This window comes from Grammomys surdaster, unplaced genomic scaffold, assembly GCF_004785775.1.
Source record: "Grammomys surdaster isolate TR1022 unplaced genomic scaffold, NIH_TR_1.0 273, whole genome shotgun sequence".
Taxonomy (NCBI): Eukaryota; Metazoa; Chordata; class Mammalia; order Rodentia; family Muridae; genus Grammomys; species Grammomys surdaster.
In genome coordinates this window covers 2,441,927-2,464,200 of record NW_021604714.1, presented here as the reverse complement: position 1 = coordinate 2,464,200, position 22,274 = coordinate 2,441,927, and the positions used below count along the sequence as shown (strand labels likewise).

General features: G+C 48.3%; 1 protein-coding gene across 1 annotated transcript; it reads right to left on the bottom strand.

The window, feature by feature from the left end:
* Window positions 1-12,484: 12,484 nt before the first annotated feature.
* On the bottom strand, window positions 12,485-19,002 carry Prf1 (perforin 1). Its single transcript, XM_028776854.1, has 3 exons — window positions 18,905-19,002; window positions 16,536-17,110; window positions 12,485-14,369 (listed from the first exon to the last, which is right to left on the bottom strand). Exons 2-3 carry the CDS (start codon window positions 17,072-17,074, stop codon window positions 13,241-13,243), a joined length of 1,668 nt encoding a protein of 555 aa, XP_028632687.1. The 5' UTR covers window positions 17,075-17,110; window positions 18,905-19,002; the 3' UTR covers window positions 12,485-13,240.
* Between the last annotated feature and the right edge of the window lie 3,272 nt (window positions 19,003-22,274).

The following is a 22,274-nucleotide window of genomic DNA, read 5'->3' as shown; positions in this document are numbered from 1 at the left end:
ATCCTTTCTTAAACAACCCTCTTTAAGTTGCTTCAGGTTAGGTATTTTGTCCCAACAAGAACAATAATGACTTGTGTGTCAGGCTGTGAAAGGATAGCTTGATTCTTGGTTGGACATGGGCCTTAAACCCCGACCCCAATGGGGAAACGGCAGGTATTCGGCCACGCCCCCAGAATCCAGGCTCCAGACACGTGGTCCAAGACCTCCATTTAACCTGCACCTTGCAGTCACTTTTGGCTATGCAGCCCCTCCCAAAGGGGTGTCACCTAACACAGGTAGAGGGCGTGACTGCAGGCTTTTGCCTCAAGAGATTTCCATATTAATGAGTTACCTAAAGGCCAGAGGGCATAGCTAATTAAGTGACCCTCCTCTCTTCCCCCTCCCTATTTAAGCCAGCTCCCCCTGGCTTAAGTGGGGGATGCACCCAGACTATCTACATTTGCTATGAACAATAAAGCCTTGGAACCCTGGACTCCACGTGTCTTTTGGGACCCTTTTCTGCGTTCCAGCCACAGGGACCTGCAATTGTATGCATAGAATCACTGGGCCGTTTGAGGGTTCTGATTTGGGCCTTCTGAGGCAGCCCCTATGCCTGATTCCATGAGGCCGTGTTAATGAACTTCTTTCTCCACAGTTCCAAGCAGGGTCTTTTTCATCTCTGTGACAGTCGCCATCCTGACAGCTGCTGGGTGCATTTCCCGGTGTTGTGAGAATTCTTCCCTCGGGGAGATGTAAACAGTATCTGGTTACTTCACAGCGCCCAGGAGGTGAGAGGTTGCCTGCAGGATAAAGGGTGATCCGCCAGTCCCCCCACCCCACAAAGCAGCTTCAGCGGAAAGTCACCCCAGCACGAATGTTGGCTCCCCTACAGCCGGGCTATCCCTGTTCCTCTGCTTCCTGGCTGGGCCACCCATCACACACTGGGCTGAACAATGGTCTGGGCTACACTACAGCATGCAGCTTCCCCTTTCCTCCATGAAGATGCCAGATTAGCATCTTAGCCTGGAGCCCTTCTGACCTTGTTGCCTGCTTGAACACTCCATGGTGCAGCTCTGAGGGCCCAAGTGACACCCTTTTGCTGATTCAGCACTTCTGAATGTCTGCTGTGCTCTTGCTGCCGAGGGTGGCCCTTTTCTGCTTCTGCTTAGTCAAAGTGACAGCTTGCTGGGTGTCCAGCTTCATATATTACCATTGCAGTCAGCTAACACCCCTCCCCCAAGTCTCAGGTGAGGAACCACCATGCCTGTGGACTCCCAAGGGGCCAGGCTGCTCTTCCAGAGGTTCTGAGTTCAATTCCCAGCACCCAGATGGTGGCTCATAACTATCATATAATGAAATATAGTGCTCTCTTCCGGTGTGTAGGCATACATGTAGGACACTGCATACTAAATAAAAAAATCTTTTAAAAAAATGTTCTCATCAGGGACTGGGGATGTAGCTCAGTGTAGTGCTTGCAGTGTTTGTGAATACCAGCACCAAATAAAACTAGACATATTGGTAACACCAGAACTTGGGAAGCAGAGAGAGGAAGATCAGGAGTTTACGGTACATAGTGAGACCCTACCCTAAAGAAGGAAAAAAGAGATTTTAAGCCCTGTGGCAAGCTGGGGTGACGGGGTGACAGTGTGGGAACTGAGGGGGAACAACTCGCTTAGAAAAGCCCCTGTCAGGTTCCTGAGGTTCCAACGTGATGCTGGTTGAAGCCGGTTGTGTGTTTTCAAGTGGTTCCCTCCACACCCAAGGTGCTTTTATTTAGAGCCATGCTGATGAGGTGTTGTTTGCACACCCTCTCGGTAGATTCTTACCCTCTCCCACAGCCACCACAGTGACCTCATCTGGGCTAGCCCAACCGCTCTCCTGCTTGGAAGTGCCATCATGCTTGCTCTGAGCTCAGTGGTGCAGTCTCTGGGCCCTGTCCTGCACCAGCCCCTTAGGAAGTGCTGTCCCAGACAAGATCCAAGGTCTTTAATGGCTGTCAATCTGATAAGGAAAGCAGTAACAAAACCCCAAACCAAGGGCTTTCATTTTCTCTTAGTGTAACATTCTCAGAGTGCTGTCAAGGCTGGAAAGTTCTCTCATGTATTTATTTGAATGGGTGTTCAGGGATTTGCCCAGTTGCCTCTGCTTTGTTAAAGTGGACAGCTAGACATTGTAACACAATCGGATTTTTTAGAGAGATAGATGATTGGCAGGCAGATAGTTAGGGAAGAAGCCAGGCCAGTCCTTCTCCCGATTCACCTTTCTTTGTCCAGATGTTCTGGGTTTGGATCCAGGGCATCTATCATTTATGCTTGGCAAGCATTCCCTCACTGACCCAAGTCCTCCAACCCTTAGATTTCCATTTTATTTTGTTTTTGTGTTTCGAAAAAGTCTTGCTGTATAGCCCAGATAGTCTTAAACTCGATAGTAGCCCAGGCTGTTCTTGAGCCTACATTCTTCAGATCGACGTTTCCTCACGAAAGACGGAAGGTGTATATCAGCATGCCCTGCAAGTTATTTTTTCAAGTTCCCATTTGTGATGGTTTGTATATGCTCTGCCCAGGGAGTGGCACTATTAGGAGGTGTGACTTTGGTTGGAGTAGGTGTGTCACTCTCAGTGTGGACTTTAAGACCCTCATCCTAGCTGCCTGGAAGCCAGTATTCTGCTAGCAGCCTTCAGATGAAGATGTAGAACTCTCAGCTCCTCCTGCACCATGCCTGTCTGGATGCTGCCATGCTCCCGCCTTGATGATAATGGACTGAACCTCTGAACCTGTAAGCCAGACCCAATTAAATGTTGTCCTTATACGAGTTGACTTGGTCATGGTGTCTGTTCACAGCAGTAAAACCCAAACTCAGACACCATTTGTGGAATCTACCTGCTTTCTGCACTTCTTTCTGTTCTTTCAAGACAGGGTCCAGCCTGGGCTACGTCTTACCCTACATATAGCCTAGGCTGTCTCTGAATTCATGACAATCTTCTGAAGACAGTGTTCCTGTCTCAGCTTCCAGAAGGCTAGAATTATCAGCGTGTGTCAGATGGAATCTTGTCCAGTGTCATTAGCTTAGTGAGGTCAAGCAGTGAACGGCGCTTTTAGAAATAGTCGGCACACTAGGTAAAAAAGGAACCATTGGAGCCTTTCAAACAAAGCCTTTCTAGAATGTTCAGATACACAACTGAAGGTGACAAAGTATAACCTCTCAGGCCACCAGCAGGGCCACAAACCTGTAAAGCACAGGTAAGAGGCATTTCCATGGTTCCTGCCTCAGGGGACAATTCCCATGTTTTGCTTAATAAAAAAATAAGCATGGTCAGAATGACTTTAACTGGAAACATTTTGGTTTATTTGTTTTTGTTTCTTTCTTTTTGTTTTGCTTTTTCTGGGACAAGGTTTGTCTGTGTAGCCCGGGCTGTCCTGGAACTGTCTCTGTTGACCAGGCTAGCCTCAAACTCAGAGATCCACCTGTGTCTGTCTCCCAAGTGCTGGGATTCAAGACGTGAGGGTGTTGTTTTTTCCCCAATAATTTATTTCTGTTTTATGTACATTCTGCTTGCATGTATGTTTATGTGAGGGTGTTAGATCCCCTGGAAATGGAATTACAGACATTTTTGAGCTGCTACGTGGGTGCTGGGAATTGAACTCAGGACCTCTGGAAGAGCAGCCAGTGTTCTTAACTGCTGAGCCATTGATCCAGCCTCTCGTTTTGATTTCTTAAGAAAGTCATATTGGGGGTAGGGTGGTGGGGGGAGATGGCTCGGAGGTTAAGAGCACTGACTGCTCTTCCAGAGGTCCTGAGTTCAATTCCCAGCAACCACATGGTGGCTCATAACCATCTGTAATGGCATCCAGTGCCCTCTTCTGGTGTGTCTGAAGACAGTGGCAATATACTCACGTACATATAATAAATAAATAAATATTAAAAAAGAAAGGCATATAGGGCTGACAAGATGGCTCAGCAGATAAAAGGCTCTTGCCACAAATCCTAATGACCTGAGTTTGATCCCTGGGATGAAGGGTGGAGAGAAACAGTCCCTGCAAGTTCTTCTATGACCTCCACATGGGAAGCCCATTTTAAAAACAGAAAGTTGTATAATTTCCTACCAACCAGTTGGCCCTCTCAACTGGTTCCACAGATCTTGTTTTTTTTTTTTTTTGTTGTTGTGTTTTTCAGATTATAAACAGATGTGTGTTTATGCTGCCAGTTACATTGTAACCCAGGCCTTTCTGCTCTGCTCTGTTTGCTGTACTTGTAGTGCGGGAGGGGAACCCAGGCTGGGCACCTGTCCCAGGGCCACTCAGGAGCTGCCTTCTGATGTCACAGGTGGATAGGACCCTCTTAGCAGTCACCGTGAGTCTAAGGAGTTCTTGGATGGAAGAGAGGGGCTGACTGTTGAGGAGGGGCCTCTGACCAGTCTATGTGAACTAGAGTGAGCTGCCTTCCTTCCTCCCACGGGGTCCTCACCAGAACTGAGGGCTCAGTGGCAGAGGAGGTGGCCTCCCAGACAGGTCCTCCTCTGTAGAGACCTAGCCTCAATATTGTGGAGAGAGTATAAGGGAAAGGTGGGGGAGGGAGCTGGTGTCCCCATGCACGTGTGGCAGGTCTGCACCGCACAGGTGGGATTGTGGACGAGGGATGCTGTCTAGCCGTTTGTCAAAAGCTCAGGCAGAACTCTCACATGAGCCGCAATCCCGCTCTGAGGCAGGAGTCTAAAAGCAGGGTGCTTCGACGCTGTAACACCGATGTTCATAGCTTTACTCAGGCATAAAGGGAATTGCCGTTTTGATCCAACACAGCTGGGCAGTGACAGAAGCCAGACACAGAACATAAGCATTTGGAATTCCTCAAGCAGACCCAGGACTCCAGCGCAGGGCAAAGGACAGACTGTCAGAGGAAAGGACAGAAGTTTCTAGAGCCGGGGTTATACTATTGTGGGCTCTTGTGAGTGATTGTCCCCTGAGTCAAGCAACTGTCATCTTGGGGAGTTCAGCAGTGCCCCCCCTACAAAATAATTATCCCAGTTGGGTTTTTTCTTTTTAAAGATTTATTTATTTTATTTATATGAGTACACTGTCGCTGTCTTCAGACACACCAGAAGAGGGCATCAGATGCCATTATAGATGGTTGTGAGCCACCATGTGGGTGCTGGGAATTGAACTCAGGACCTCTGGAAGAGCAGTCAGTGCTCTTAACAGCTCAGCCATTTCTTCAGCTCCCAGTTGGCTGTGTTATGAGACCCTCATCCCAGTGTCCAGCAGCTCCCTACTGTCCTTTGTATGCAGCTCTGCCTTAATTTCCTGTGGGTGGAGGAGGGGCTAGGAAACGTAGGTGGGAAGAGGTGAACTCCTACTATGCAGCTACAGAGAAGCCAGCATCTTTGTTGGGTAAGGCTCATCAGGTGAGGCCTCCTAGGTGTGGGAGAGATGTATCCCTGATTCCCCTCTGTAAATGTCTGTTTTGTTGTTCTGTTTGTTTTTTTTTTAAGGAAGGGTTTCTCTGTATAGCCCTAGCTGTCCTGGAACTCACTCTGTAGACCAGGCTGGCCTTGAACTCAGAAATCTGCCTGCCTCTGTCTCCCAAGTGCTGGGATTAAAGGCGTGAACCACTACTGCCCGGCTACTGTAAATGTCTTAGTGTTTTACTGCTGTGAACAGACACCATGATCAAAGCAACTCTTATAAGGACAACTTTTAATTGTTCTTATAAGACAATTGTCCTTATAAACCTTATAAGGGGCTGGCTTACAGGTCCAGAGGTTCAGTCCATTATCATCAAGGTGGGATCATGGCAGCATCCAGGCAGACATAGTCAGGAGGAGCTGAGAGTTCTACATCTTCATCTGAAGGCTGCTAGCAGAATACTGACTTCCAGGCAGCTAGGATGAGGGTCTCAAAGCCCACACTCTCAGTGACACACCTACTCCAACAGGGCCACACTTTCTAATAGTGCCAATCCTTGGGCCAAGCATATACAAACCATGACAGAAGTAACCCCTCATCTATGCCAATAAACTCAGTTCCCCAGAGTGAACCTAGGAGGAATTGTGCCTCTGGGTGTCATTGGTCCCTTTGAAGAGGGGGTGGATGTGGTTTGCACTGCCCTCCACCCCTACCATGAAGGAATTTAGCATCACGTGTGGGAACTTCGTGGCAGAAACCCAGGTGGGCTTTCCACTATGGCAGGTCTCAATAACTCAAGAAAGTTCGGAGTTCCAAGGGCTGGAAGCTTTGGTGACTGCAGGGCAGGTCCCAATGATACGAGAAGTCCGTGGGTTACAAGAGTTTTATTGCCATAGTGTGGTAGTTGGATCTGGATGTGCGCCCCCCAATTAAGTCAGCGGCAAGCTGACTTAAATAGGGAGGGGGAAGAGGAGGAGCTGGGAAAAGGAATAACTTAATTTAGCCACGCCCCCTGGCCTTTAGGTAACTCATGAATATGGAAATCTCTCGAGGCTGAAGCCTGTAGCCACGCCCTCGACCTGTAGGCGGATGGTGATGGAAACCTCTCTGGGAGGGGCTGCTTAGCCAAACGTGTCTGCAAGGGGCAGGTTAATGGAGATGTAGACCGTGTGTCAGGAGTCTGGAATCCGGGGGTGTGGAGAGATATGTGCCATCCCTACACAGGCGATGGTCACCTGCTGGGTCTCCGGCTATCTCAAACCTAGTGCTCTACCAGGGAGACCAAATCATCCCTTCAGGGTCCTACAATCATGGGCAGGCACAGCATTGTTTTGAAGAAGATGAAAATTTTGGGGTCTGCTTATCGGTGATGGCTATGAAATATTGTGCACACATTGGCTGCCACAGGATGGTACACAGCCCAGAAATATTACCTTCTATGTGCTTTGTCACGTTTTTTAGGACATTGGAATGGCAGGGTGGCCGGAGTGCATTGCTCCTGGAGAATATGTCTTTTGGTGGGTCTGCTACCGCCACTGATGGCACTGATGGGAGACAGTTTCCTGAGTCCAACCCTGGTTCTTCAGGTGTTTCATGTCTGTCTGTTGACCTGTAAGGGAGACAAAAAGGAAGGACTGTCCCGTCCCATTATCTAACAAAGGCACACAAGTCATACGTGTGCTGCCTGTAGTGAACGTAGCTTGTCCACTTCTTTGTTCCCTTATCATTCTAGAGTCCAGGAGGGGACCTGGCTGCAAAAGCTGACTCAAGTACCCTGTAACCAGGTGACCCAGATAAGGCCCAGTCACCAATGTTAACTTCCTTCCTTAACCCTGTGTGTCAAAATATGATTGGTCAATGCAACAGCCCACCCCACGCCCCTTGCTTTGTGTTCCCATCCTGTAAAAATGTATAATCTGTCTCTGGGAACTTGGTTCAGATCCCAAACCGGCCACCTCCCTGAGTGTGCAGAAAATAAAACTTTGATTTTTTAAGCTTCTGTCTCTGAAGTGAGTTTTCTCGGCTTCTACCCTGAACCCGACAGCACTAGGAATGTCTGGGGTCTATGAAGCAGAGCCTCAGGGACTCTATGCATAAAAACTGTAGGTATACTTCTGAGGTCTTAGGGTGTCTGTAAAACTGAGGGGGCATGCTGTGGCTTTATGGGTGACCCCATTTCTTTGATGGGAAGACCTGTATCTACCTTACTAGGTTATTGACAAGGTCAGAGAAGTTAAAACCTACCCAATGCCTAAGGCTTTCCAGTCTTCAGGAGAGGCCACCTGGAAGGGGCGGGGTGGGTAGGGGGTGGGGCTTCGGGGAAAGGACAAGGGGAGGGGAGGAGTAGGGAAGGGGCAGGGAAGACAGCGAAGGCTCTCTTCCCATTCTCCCACTTGGAAAAACATTTTACAAAATGAATTCATATGGTTTCCTAGAACCCACCCTGATGAGCATGGGCGGTGACCATGTCCTTGCTTGCTCCGTTACTGCCTTCTGCCCTTTGCAGGACACTGAGAAAACTTCCTGGAGCTCAGTGGGACTGAATCTTGAGGGCAGTGAGGGCAGAGAGGCGAGGCTGTCCTTGGAGACAGCCTTATTTCATGATCACAGAGAGGCTGGGGTTCCCGGAGAAAAGCCCAAGGTCCCATCAGAGTCAGAAAGCTGACATCACTGCTCTTTTAAGACCAAACCAAGAACCAGATGTTGGGGAGATTAACAGTGAGGCCAGATGTGCCACTGAGGCCCCACAGTGAACAACAAAACCTGGTTGTAGCCTGCGGAACAACAGCAGCTGTTCCGGTCTGGGCTGGCTGGAGTTGAGAACCAGCCTGTGGAAGGAGGGATGTGGAAGGCTTTGGGTGTCTTCCAGGCCCAGGGATGGCGGTACCTCATGATGCCTGCCCTGCAGATGGATGAGGTTACACTGCACACTCCCAGGTTGGGATTTTGGAATCACAGTTGAGACCCTCTGGGCTCCAAAGCTGTTCTGTTCTGGCTCCTTACATCACAGCCGGGGACACCTGGAGTTGGAGGGCAGTTTCATGTGGTTTCAGTGTGTCTAAGAGAGTAGATAGAGCAGAGGTGTCAGGCCACAGGCTGGGTCTGGATCATGTATTTGAAGAGAGAATGGAGGTCTCTTTATTTGTGAAAGTCATTCCTTAATTGTTTTTTCAGGGTCCTTCCTGTGGCTGAGGCTTGTTTCTGTGTAAGTAGCCCAAATCCTAACCTCCAGTGAGACCCTGGACACTGCCCATCACTGACACCTACTTGATGTCAAGACTGTCCTGACTCTGAGAAGGTATGATATCTTTAAGTGGAAGTCAATTCCCAAAGGAACTATTCAGACAGCTAGCTCACTGAAGGGGACCGAGAGCAAGCTGGAGTTGAACTCTGCACTCTGGGTAAGGTGCACCCGCATTTGGTCCACCCACATGGTAATTCACAACCATCTCTAATTCCAGTTCCAAAGGATCTAACACTCTGTTTTGACCTCTCTGGGCATCAGGCATGCATGTGACGCACAGACCTACATGCAGGCAAGACACTCATACACATAAAAATGAGGTATGCGTGTGTTAGTGTGTCTGTATATGTATGTGTGTGTACATCTATACATGTCTATGTGTATGTGTGTAAATGTGTGTGAATGCGCGAATGCGTGTATGCATGCTTGTCTGTATGTGTGCATGTACGAATGTGTATGTGGTATCTGTGTGTGTATGCATGCTTTCGGGTGTTCTGTGTGTATGTGTGTGATATGTGCACATGCATATATGCTTGCAAGTGTATATGTGCATGCATATTTGTGATATGTGGTGTGTGTGTATTCTGAGCATGTGTATATGTATGTATATGTGTGTATGCATGAGTATATGCATGCATGAGTGCTCATACTTATGTATGAATATGTGTGGTATGCATATATATATGTGTATGTATATGTCTTTGTGTGTGTGGATGCATGTGTGCTTTTTTGTGTATGTATACGTGCATATGTGAATATTCATATGCATGTCTCTGTGTGTGCATGTGTGTGGTGTTTATGCATGTATGTATGCATGTGTATGCATGTGAATGTTTTGTGTCTGCACGTGTGTATGTGTACATTGTATATGTGTATGAGTGTGTGTGCATGGTGTATGTGTGTTTGTATGTATATGTGTGTGGTGTATGTGTCTGTGAATGCATGTGTAGAGACCATTTCTGTGTGTGTATGTGTGTGTGCATATGTAGCGGCCAGAGGACAATGTCTAGTGTCATCCTCAGAAACAAGGTCCACCTCCTTCAGATAGGGTATCTTACTGCCCTGACATTCACCGATTAGGCTGAAATGGCTGGCCAGTGAGACGCAGGGATCCTCCTACCTCTATCTCCCCAGCACTGGGCTTCCTTACAAGGTCAGCACTTTATGTGGTTTCTGGGATCTGAGCTCAGGATCTCCTGCTTTCCAGGTACACACTCTGTTAACAGACGTACCTTCCCCAGCCTGTAGGGAAGGTTTTAAGTACAGCAAGGGCGTGGCCAGTGTGTACCTTAGCTGGTTTCCCCAGAGGCAGATCCAATAAGAGGCCTTTGAGAGCAGGCAGCGCCTGTGGGAGGTGCTTCCAGGGAAAGCCGGCAGGAGTGGGGAAGATAAGAGGGGGTGGAGCCTCCAGGGAAAGCTGGCCGGAGAGGGGCGGAGCAAAGTGGAGGAGGTACTGTCCTGCAGGCCACCACTGATGGCTGCAGGGAATTGGGTGGGGTGGTGCCTGCCTGGAATCCTGAAGGCATGGGGTCAGAGTTCATGGTCATCATTGGCTACATATCAAGTTTGAGACCAGAGTGGACTACGGGAGACCCTGCCTCAAACTACAAATAAATGGTGGGCTGGAGAGAAGAAGCCTCATTGGTTAAGAGTCCTTAACTGCTTTTGTAGAGGATGAAGGTTCAGTTCCCAACATCCACACGGTGGCTCACAACTGTCCTTACCTCTAGTTCTCGGGGCTCTGGCACCCTCTTCTGGCTTCCATACGTATCTGAAGGCAAACATTTATACACATAGAAATAACAAGTCTTTAAAAAAAAATACAAATAAACTCTCTCCTATGTTCTTGGCCTCTCGACACTGTGCCCAGGAATCAGAGACCTGGCGGTCTTATTTCTGACATTAAAACCTTTGACCACAACATTTGTTGTCTTTGTTGACAACAAATCAAAGAGGGGGTAAAAAAAAAATCCTCAAAAAAACTCTATTCAAGTAATGGCCCTCCATTCCCCCGACCTCAGTTCATCTATATATGAAATCAGGAGGAGACTTTCAGGGGTGATGACCTCTCCCAGGATCCCTTCTTTTATCCTACAGAGGCTGGCGACCCCCTGTCAAGCAGTCCTGAGAAAGGAGAACACAGAATATCCTTTGAGAGAAACTGAGGCATGGTAAAGAGCCTGCTGAGTGAGTCCTGGCCCACTCCTGTCCTGCAGATCAATGGGCTTGGCTCACAACCTCCTCTATTTTCCCCCAGGGCCGCAGGTAGTGTCACAAGTCGAGCCGTCAAGCAAGGTCTCCTGTGCTCTTGTTTGTGTGTGGCAGAGACAGGAAACGTGTAAGGACAGTGGTTTCCACGGGCTTCTAGACCCTTCTGATCCTTGTCAGGGATTGGGGTTTGGGTCTCCGGGTCTTACCCTTACCCCACAGTTTATTTTGTTGAGACTTTCAACCCCATCAGGGCTCTGGTGGTTCCTCTGAGCCCTTCTGACTAAAAACAGCCCTTCACATCATGTCTGCCATGCCTCTGATGCTGCCACAAATGTCACCTGCACTCTGTGGCCTGGCTCTGGGATATCAGATCCTGATGTGCTGGCTGAGGAGGCTGAACTGAGAGGCTCTCAGGTCCCTTGTTACAACCCCTGCATCCCCAAGTTGTGAAGGAGAGGCGAACTTATCAACCCATGCAGATGGATTCTCTAGGAAGCTGAGTCTTCAAGATGTAGAACTCTGGGCTGGCTATAGCCTGCACACGCACACGAATACACAGACACAGACACTGACACACATGCACATACATACACATGCACACATAGACACACACAGACACAAACACACATATGTACACACACGCATGCACACACATGCACACAGATATACACATGAGTTCACATGCACACATACCCTCCTCTCTCTCTGTTTGTCTGTCTGTCTTATAGGATTTTATTTCTGTAAGATAAAAGCCAGGTTGGGGCTCCAGGCTATTTTAAGACATGAGAAGAAGGGGCAGGAGAGATGGCTCAGTGGTTATGAGCACTCGCAGCTCTCCAGGAAGACCCAGGTTCGGTTCCCAGCGTCCACATGCTGGTTTACAACCATCTGCAGCTCCAGTTCCAGAGGATCCGATGCCTCTTCTGACTTCCTCAGGTACCAGGCGCATGCACTGACTTGCAGGCTAAATGCTCATACCCATAAAATAAAAATAAATCTTGAGAAGAGGAGGAGGGGTTAGAAGGGGCTGGAGATGGTTCAGTGAGTTTAGGTGCTTGATGTCAAGTCTCACGACTTGAGTTACATCCCTGTGTTTGATAATTGGAACCCACATGATGGGTGGAGACAACTGACTTCTGCATGTTGTCCTCTGACTTCCATGTTTGTGCTATGGCATACATATGAACATGCATGTGCATGCACTCATATATATATATATACACATACACACATACACACATATATATACACACATACATACATATACACAAATGCAAACACATACATACATATACACACATACACACATACATATACACATACATACCTATACACAAATGCAAACACTCCTACATACACACATATATACACACACACACACACACACATATATACACACACATATACATACACATACACAGTTATATACATATACACACATACATACATACACATATACATACATACATACATGTACACACATACATACTTATACACATGCACACACACAGATAGATAAAGATAAATAAAAGAAGTGAGAAGAACATGTGACCTGGGCTTGAATCCCCCAAGTAAAGCTGCAGCCACTTCAGGATGCCCCTGCCCGTTCACTGCAGTCCCCACTGTCCCACATTGTCTTTCAGTCAGAAACTGAATGCCCGACATCATTTATTGCCACATTATGCTAAAGTTTCTCCACTCAGAGGGTAAGGGATTGGGGTCCCACATTACCAGCAGAATTAGAAGAAGCAGTTCACTTACAGTACCTGACTGCCCATTTTATAAAACTGGGTTGTTGGACATAGAATTCTATCGCTGGGGCATCATCTGTCCCCTCTTCTCTGTCACCAGGCCACCAACATGCTTATCATTACATCATATTTACAGCCCTCTGTCAAGCCATGTGCTTGGTGGCACAGGCCTTCATTCGTCAGGAGCAGGATGAGGGACAAAGGTGCACAGGAAGCGGGGCACAGGGATTGTCTCTAACAGATGTTCTTGCCATGCTGAGGAGAATGGGATTAGAGCTGAGTGGAGACAGCTTCTGGCCTTCCGCTGGGCTTCTGGCCTGTGTTTATGCTGAGCAGCAGTAGTTGTGAAGCTTGGGGACATTGGAGGGCTGAGGCAGTGTGACGGGGAGAGGCAGCGGAGCTCTATTGTGAAAACTCGGCCACTCTAGCGAGAGGCTCAGGCTGTGTGCTCTACTGCATATGAAGCCATTGCGGATCCCCAGGGAGAAGTCAGTCGAGCATCCCAGTTTTGTTGTTTGCTTTTCTAAGACAGGGTCTCACTATGTAGACCAAGCTGGCCTCGAACTCCTAGAGATCCACCTGTCTCTGCCTCCCAAATGCTGGGATTAAAGGTGTGCGCTACTACACCCAGGCATGTTATTATCATTATCATTATTTTACCACACAGCCCCGCTGCGATTTCCTGGAGGATCTCCCAGAAGCCCCTGGGGGGCATATTCCAGGCAGGTCCCTCCAGTGAGATGGGGCAAACACTTGGCATGGTAATGGAATTTTACCTTGCCATGGTTCAGGTTACAAGTCTCCTCATGGGAACCAGACTGGGGAGACCTGTCACAAGAACCAAGAAGGTCATCATCCCAGCCATTGTCAGCATCCCAGACCTGCACCCTGAGGGGTCCCCCTGTGGATAGGAGCACATTCCCAAAGTCCATCTTGTCATCCCACTTGGGATTGTTATTGTTCCATACTACACCGGTCCTGTGCTCCTGGCTACCAAAGAAGACCTTTAGGTAGGCATCGGTACCTGTGATATAGTCTCCCCACAGACCTGTTGCCTGGAAATTGCTTACCACCAAGTGGGCTAAGCCCCTCTGGCGTGGACAGCAGTCCTGGTTGGTGACCTCCGAATCCTGACACACACACTGGCATGAATCACGACTACTCTTACGCTGGCCTGGCCTGCAGGGCCGGCTACAGTCTCGCCAGCGGGCCCTGCTCATCAAATACTGGCTGATAGCCTGTCTCAGCGCCTCCCGCTTCGGATCCAGGTCTTCCAGGAGTGTGTGCAGGGGCTCCAGACTGTAGTCCACCAGACCAGGGCTGCTCGGCAGTGAGGCTATCCAGGTTGAGAACTGCTCGGGTGTAGCTTGGTTCCCGAAGAGCAGGTCATGCGTGGAGTCAAGGGGACCACCGAGCACTTCGACGTGACGCTCGCGGTAGGTCTGGTGGAAAGAGGTGGCAATTTTGTGCTGTTTCTTCTTCTCCTCACAAGCTTTGTATTCATTTGAGGCGCTGGCTTGGGCACCGATGCTGACCTGGGCCTCCACGTTCAAACAGTCTGCTACCTCATCGGCTGTGAGCCCATCCAGGGTCAGCTGACAGGTACGCAGGGCTGTGAGGACTGAGACGCGGCCACCTAGGTCCACAGCCGTAATAAAGTGGGTGCCATAGGAGGAGATGAGCCTGCGATAGGCGTCCTCCGTGGAGCTGTTAAAGTTGGGGGGAAGGCCCCTGAGTGCCTTCCTGAAGTCAGAGTGGAGTGGAGGTTTTTGCACCAGGCGAAAACTGTGGAGAGGGCAGAGCATTAGAGGGGCCTAGTGGGTGGTATTTCTCTATTCGATAGCACCTTCAAGATCCCTCCCCCATATATGTACACAGACATAAAAGTACACCGGGGCTAGCTGGGAAAAATAAAGGGGTTATCAGGAGTTGGGATAAAAAAAGACCGTGATCAAAATATATACATGTAGTGAAACCCATTGTTAAAATTTAGAATTAATATATGCCATCTAAAAAATGTAAAGTGTGTGGCTGTGGAGTGGGGAGTAGTGAGTAAAGCTTGCTGCTAAGCCTGCCAACCCAAGTTCGATCCCCAGAACCCACTTAGTAGAAGCAGAGAAAAGGACACCCGCAGGTTGTCCTCTGATCTCCTCACATTTGCTGTGACACACAGACACATAGACACACACTTAAAAAATACATTACAAAGTAAAGAAATATTTTTAGATGCCAGGAGGTGGTGGCACACGTCTTTAATCCCAGCACTCCGGAGGCAGAGGCAGGCGGATCTCTGTGAGTTTGAGGCCAGGCTGGTCTACAGAGTGAGTTCTGGGACAGCCAGGGATACATAGAAAAGCTTTAAAAAAAAAAAAAACCTTTTCTTTTTTTTAAAGTCTGAGAAACTAGTGTAGGCTACGTGGAGTCACTGTGTATCCATGTAGTAAGAAGGGAGGACACAGTCCTCCTTCTGTCCTGTTTCTGTCCCTAGCCAAGAAGAATCCATGGGAGGTTGACAATGCCTAGGAGAGAGGTTTTAGGTGCTCATTGCCTGTATTTAAATGTCACCAAGCTAGGACTCAGGAACAATCTTGCTTCCATTGCCCTGTTCTCCGGATGTAGGTGATCATGCATAGAGGAGGCCTATCATGGATAGATGATAGATAGATAGATAGATAGATAGATAGATAGATAGATAGATAGATACATACATACACACACAGATAGATGATAGATACCGAGTAGATAAACAGATACATAGACAGATGATAGATGCCGGGCGGTGGTGGCGCACGCCTTTAATCCCAGCACTTGGGAGGCAGAGGCAGGCGGATTTCTGAGTTCGAGGCCAGCCTGGTCTACAGAGTGAGTTCCAGGACAGCCAGGGCTACACAGAGAAACCCTGTCTCGAAACCTCCCCCCCCCAAAAAAAGGACAGATGATAGAGATACATAGACAGGTACAGAGATAGATAGTTACATACATACATAGACAGATAATAGATACATAGATACAGTGTAGATAAATAGATAGATATATACACACAGACAGACAGACACACAGACAGACATACCTGGATAGTTACATAGATACAGACATAGATGATACATAACACAGTTAGATACATATACAGTTACTTAGACAGATATATAGGCATATAGATACATAGATGATAGATAGATAGATAGATAGATACACACATACATAGGGTCTGGCATCCAAAGACCACTGTGGTGGTTAGTTTTCATTGTCAGCTTGATACAACCTAAAATCACTTGGGGAGAGTGTCTTAGGGAGGAATTTTCTAGAGCAGATCAGCTTGTGGTCTTGCCTGTAGAGCGTTGTCTTGATTGCCTTATTTGATGTGGAAGACTCAGCCTGAAAGTGGGTAGCACCATTTCCTGTTTCGGGCCCTGGACTGTATAACAGTAGAGAAAGCTAGCTTAGCGCTTGGCATGAAGGTGCTCATTTCCCCTTGCTCTCGACTGTGGGTATGTGACCAGCTGCGTCACGTCGAGCCATGGTGAACTGTAACCCGGAAAAGTGACTAAAATAAGCCGTCTCTCCTTAGCTGCCTATTGGTCAGGACGTTTTATCACATCAACAGAAATTAATTCAGAGCAGTGACTCCTAACCTGCGGGTCAAGACCCCCCCACTGGTCACATATCAGATAGCCTGGATATCAGATTTTTACTTTATGGTTCATAACAGTAGTAAAATTACAGTTAGGAAGTAGCAAGGAAATCATTTTATGGTTGGAGTCACCATATTAGGAACTGTATTAGAAGGTCACAGCGTTAGGAAGGGTGAGAACTACTGATTCTAGAGTGATCAAGATTTGGTGTACCCCTGTGAAACAATAGGCAAACTCCACTCGCTATTCCAGAGTTTCTAGACCCCTTAGAGTGTCCTACTATTCTTCCGGCTCCTCTCTCCCCTGCCTCAGCTCTTACCTGTACATGCGACACTCCACTGTGTCAGTATTAAAGTTGTACTGGTCCTGATAGGTCTTCTCGGCTGCATAATTAGCTACCTTGGAGTGGGAGCCAGCCACGGACACACGCACGTTTGCTTCCGGCTTAGGGTTCACATCCAGCCCCACACGCCAGTCGTTATTGATATTAGCAGCTGCCTCCCGGGCCACGCCCTCCGTGGAGCTGACCTTGGCTGCGGCCACATTACGCTGGCAGTGTGACGACGCCTGAGGCCGCCAGTGGGTGATCGCCACGGGTAGGCGCTGTATAGCGCCTTTCATTAGGGCGTTTTTACAGAGGGTGCAGGTGCGGTCAGGCCTCAGGAACTTCAGTGTGTTCACTGGGAAGGAGCCGGAGCGGCGGAGGGTGGTCACATCCACGCCTTCCCCAGCCATCCATGCGCCTGGCACGAACTTGTGCTTCTGCTTGCATTCTGACCGAGTGGCAGTGTAGCAGGGAGCAGGGACGGGTCGGGGCAGCAGCAGGAAAAGGCCCAGGAGGAACAGGTACGCAGCCATGATGCTGCAGGCACAGTAGTTGTAAACTCTGGAAAGCTGTGGGAACAGGGATGAAGGATGCTGACTCACGACTGGAGAGCATCAGGAGAGAGAGTCAACTTCTCTTTAGTTACTGCATGCCAGAGCTGGACTGGCTTGGTCCGTTGTACAGAGAAAACCAGAGGGATTAAACATATAACCCAGTCACACAGCCAAGAGGAGCCTTGTGCTGAGAGACTTTATTATCTCAGACCTAGCAGGAATCAAGATTGAAGCCTGTGACCATGGACAGAGCATCTGTAATAGGTTTCGGCTCTGGAGATGTGTCATTTCCTACCCAGAGTGGGACACTTTTCCTATCTGATTCCTTTTCCCCATTCCAGGGATGGACCCAGAGCCTTTTTATGTACAGTAGACAAATGTTCCACCATGGAGCCACACCCTACTATCTATCTATCTATCTATCTATCTATCTATCTATCTATCTATCTATCCATCCATCCATCCTTCTATCTTGAGACAAGGTATCATTGCTCAAGATAGCTTTGAAATCATTCTGTTGCCTAGGCTAGCCTTGAACATGTGGAGGAACTAGGATCTTAAGCCTGTGGCACCAGGCATGACTCCTAGCTGCTTCTCACTTTCTCTCCGTCTCCAATTCCAACGGTGACTTCTGTCTCTCCCTTACAGATGTGAGGAGACAGTGAGCTCCCTGCACATCCCCTGTGGCTGCTCTGAGCCTCCTGCAAGGGCACCAGCCCCAAATCTACAATGGATGAAGGCTGCCCTGTCTCTATGCCCGTGGCCCTAGTGTGTGGGACTTTAAATGTGCCCTTGCCAGCCCTTCCGCTGCTCACAGTTTTTGTCTTGCCACTTCAGACTTATGGCAGTGCGAGCATCTACCTGTTGCCTGCTGCTGGGCAGCAATCCATTAAAAGACTTGGGGGAGCCGCAGGGGCCTGGTTTTGAATCTCCTTCTATCCCTGTCTCAGCATTTCTCTACCTGCGGATCGAGACCATAGGAAAACACACATTTCCCAGTGGTCCTGGGAACCGAACCATAAATTTAGTTTCATGACTTCATGACTGTAATTTTGCTATCTTGCAGTTTCTAAGACCCTTGGAAATATGTATTTTCCAGTTGACATGACCCACAGATGGAGAACTGGCTCCTTCCAAGACCCTCGGAGTTCTTTCTTTCTGCCTGCAGGGTCTTACGTAAGGGAGTGGGGTGAGCAGAGGTCTCCCTCACATCTAGCTAAAGCCTTCCATGCTCTACCTAAAGCAGTGACTTGGAGGCAGGATTGAGGTGACATGTGGGGTCGGGAGGTAAACAAGCAGGGGAATCCTGTCAAGATTCTGATCATCTTGCTTAAGAGACCAGCACACTTGTGACTTTGACCAACGGACACCAGTTCCCTTCTGGCCTTCTTTGAATTGTCAGGGAGTCTATTTACAGGTCTTGGCTTCTTCCTCCTTTTCTCTCCTGTCCCTTTCCTTCCTCTCCCCTCCTCTCTTCTCCCCTCCTCTCCCCTCCCCTCCTCTTCCTTGCATCTTTCGAGACGGGGTACCACCATGTCCCCCGGTGGTAGAGTCATAAGTGTGTTCCATTCTTGGCCCATTTCCATCGTTTACAAACATTAACTGCCAGAACTTTTGGAAATAGCCTTTAAGACTGTGGACAGTCGTCATTTACACATGAACCCCAGAGTGATCACCAACCCCACGAAGGAATGAGAGATGAGCTTGAAGGCTGGCTACTAGCACTTCTGGTTCCTTCTGGCTGTACCTCCCAACTCTCTTTCCCGGGGTATCACAACCTGCCTGCTTCCCACCCCTCCTCCTCCTTACCTGAAGTCCCACAGAGATGCCACTGCAGCGCAGGAGGACACCTGCGTTGCCAATGGAGGCTTTAAAAGGCTGCGATCAATCTCCATACAGGCCCACCCTGGCCAACGTCATATCGTTACTACTTCCTGCCCTGCCCCCAGACTGTGGTCACAGGTCCCCACCAGCACCCACCCTGTTGTCACCTCCTCATCCGGCTTGTGACAGCCTTCAGGAAGTCAGCTGTAAAGGCCAGGGGCTCATCTTCCAGGCAGAGCAGTGGAGGGGGGGGGACGACTCTGCTGTGGACCAGCAGGCCAACTAACTACTCTCTGCTTCCAAGTTGAGTGTTTGGGATGGGGTGAGCTGTCAGGAAGAGTTGCTGAAGAGCGGCCTGGGCTTGAGGGGTTTCAGCCTCTTCACGTCTCAGCTCCTCATCCCAAAGTGTGGCTAATCACAGTGTCGCATGAGAGGGAACATAAAGACGTAGTGCGGTGCTTAGAACTGGACACGATCCCTATTCACTCTCAGTACATGTGACTGTCCCCTCCTCCTTGGGGAGTGGGAGAGATACTCAGTGCCCACTTCCTGTCCATACCTACGTCCCAGCCGTGCCTCAGGTCTGAGCAAGCTAGTACTGTGGAAAGACAGTTGCCCACTCTGCTCAGCCTGAGGTTACTGTGGGGCGGTTTCCATGGGCAGAGTGACTCACGGACACCTTCTGGGGGCAAAAAAAATGTGCTGGTTATGAGGTGGGTAAAAGCAGGCTGGGTGGCGGTAGTTCTCAACATCCCCTAAGTGCATACATGATGGGAGTAAGTAGCCGCAGGCCCCAGGGTCACATTTCACCCCAGGCTTGTGCCATCTTTCTCAGAACTCGGCCTCATCTGTTACTCTCCCAGAAACTGCAGTTGCCCTGTGGCCCCGTGTTGGCACTCTGCTCAGGGGGTCTCAATGGGATCCCCAAGCTCAGAGACATTCAGTCCCCAACCATGCTGCAAGGAGCGCATGTAAGGTGTAGAAACCTGCAAAAAGCCTGCGGGCAAAGAGTCGAGAGTCTAAACAGGCTCCAGTCTGGCTACACCAGAAACCTACTCTTAGCAGTTGTTTTATTTTTTAAAGCTCCTTTGTAGTCCCAAACTTGATGTATGAAGTCAGAAGAGGGGGCTGGGGATGTAGCTCAGGCTAGCGCACTTGTCTAGCATGTGAAAGGTCCTGTGTTTCACCTTCAGTCCTGTAATCAGTCCTGACTCTTGTCACCATCACCACCATCATCACTGTTATCTCACCACGGCCATTATCACATCGCCAGCGTCACCACCATCCCATAATACCGGCATCTCTCTCTTCCTCACTTCACCAGTATCTTCACCATCATCATCATATGGTTGTCACCGCCATCCCATAATACCGGCATCTCTCTCATGATCAGATTATAATCACCTGACATCATCGATATCACCACCTCCATCACGTCCCTCCACCAAAATCAGGAGAAAACTGTCTTCTTAAGAACCCTTCTAGCAGGGGCTGGAGAGATGGTTCGGGGGTTAAGAGCACTGACTGCTCTTCCAGAAGACCTGGGTTCGATCCTCAGCACCCACATGGCAGCTCACACCTGTCTGTAACTCTAGTCTCAGATCTTCTGACACCTTTACACAGACATACATGCAGGTAAAACACCAATGAACAAAACATAAGAGTAATATATATATATATATATATATATATATATATATATATATATATGTGTCTGTGTGTGTGTGTGTGTGTGTGTGTGTGTGTGTGTGTGTGTGTATGTATTCTTTTAATAAAATTAATTCTTCTAGCAAATGATAAGACATGTATTTTGAAGGTTCCCACTGTGGGGTGCCCACCAAAGAGCCAATGCTTCTGACAGCTCTGGGTTTGTGTATTTGATGAAAGCTGTCTGGTCAGTTGAAACTCAGAGCTGAAGTGTGCACCAACATGGTTTGTCCTCAGAAAGACGTGTTGAAATGTATTTCACCTGCCCTACACACACCCATTGAGGATATTTGATCCCATGGGTTTTGCTATGTTCAGAGGGCTGTCCATCCACCACCACAGCCAACTTCAGAATATTTCCACCATTCTCCAAAAGAAACTGTGTGCTCACTGGCAGCCATTTCTCATTTCCCCTTAACACAAACCTAGTTTACATCTCCGGGTTTTCCTATCTCCTTACCTTCCTGGCCAAATTTTCTTTGGAAGCTTGATAGAGGCTAGGATTATCTGGGAAGGTGAACCTGAATGGAGAAAATGCCCCCATTGGATCGCTTATAGACAAGTCTGAGCACTTTCTCTCAATTCATGATCAATATGGGAGGGCCCAGCCCACTTTTGGGGCCGACACCCTTGGATATGTGGTCCTGAGTTGTAGTAGAAAAGCAGGCTGAACAAGCCATGAGGAGCAAGCCAGCAAGCAGCACTCCTCCACGGTCTCTGCTTCAGTGCCTGCTGCCAGGCTCTTCCCTTGACTTCTTGTCTTGATTTCCTTCAAAGAACTGTGACTCTGGATGCGTAAGCCAAATATACCCTTTCCTCCCCATGCTACTTTTGGCCATGGTCTTTTTTTTTTATTTATCACAGTCATAGAAACCTAACTAAAACATTTATTTTCACATAAATGAAATCGTACAATATGACTGTTTCTGTCTGCCTTATTTTTGACCAGTAGTTTTCTAAATTTATTTTTATTGGATATTTTATTTATTTACATTTCAGATGTATCCCCCTATCCCCGCCCCCATAAGCCCCCTATCCCAGTCCTCCTCCTCTTTTTTGCTTTTACATGAGAGTATTCAGGTCAGCTCTAGGTTGAGGAACTAGCAATACAACAGATGCAAGTAGTTAAGGAACAAGCAAGACAATAAATACAAATAATCAAAGAACAAACAAGGCAATAAACAAAGTCCAGCGATCACTCCTGTGATCAATATTTCTAAGGGCTTATCAGCATGACCAAAATATCTGAGCTTATTTCCTTGTCCTAGCCCAAAGTCATTTTCATGCCTGAAGCCTCCTTCCTTGTCCTAGCCTAAGATTTAGATTCCTGTTTGAAATTACTTCTTTGTTCTAGCCTAATTTCAGATTCCTCCCTATAGCCCATTTCCTTGTCCTTAGCCAATGTCATATTCCTGCCAAGCAGCCCCAAAGGCTCTCTGCCTTTCCCCCCCTTTTTTATTTCATAAACAAGACTGAGCCTGTCTTAGGTCATTCTGACAAGAATGCCTTCCTCATGGAATAGACATTATCAAAAGCAATGCACTTCTGTCTTAGGTTGGTAAAGCTCTATGAAGAATCTTACCTGTCCTTGGCTTGCCAGCCTGTTAAGTTAATAACTCTGTCTGGGGGTGACCAGTAGTTTTAAGGT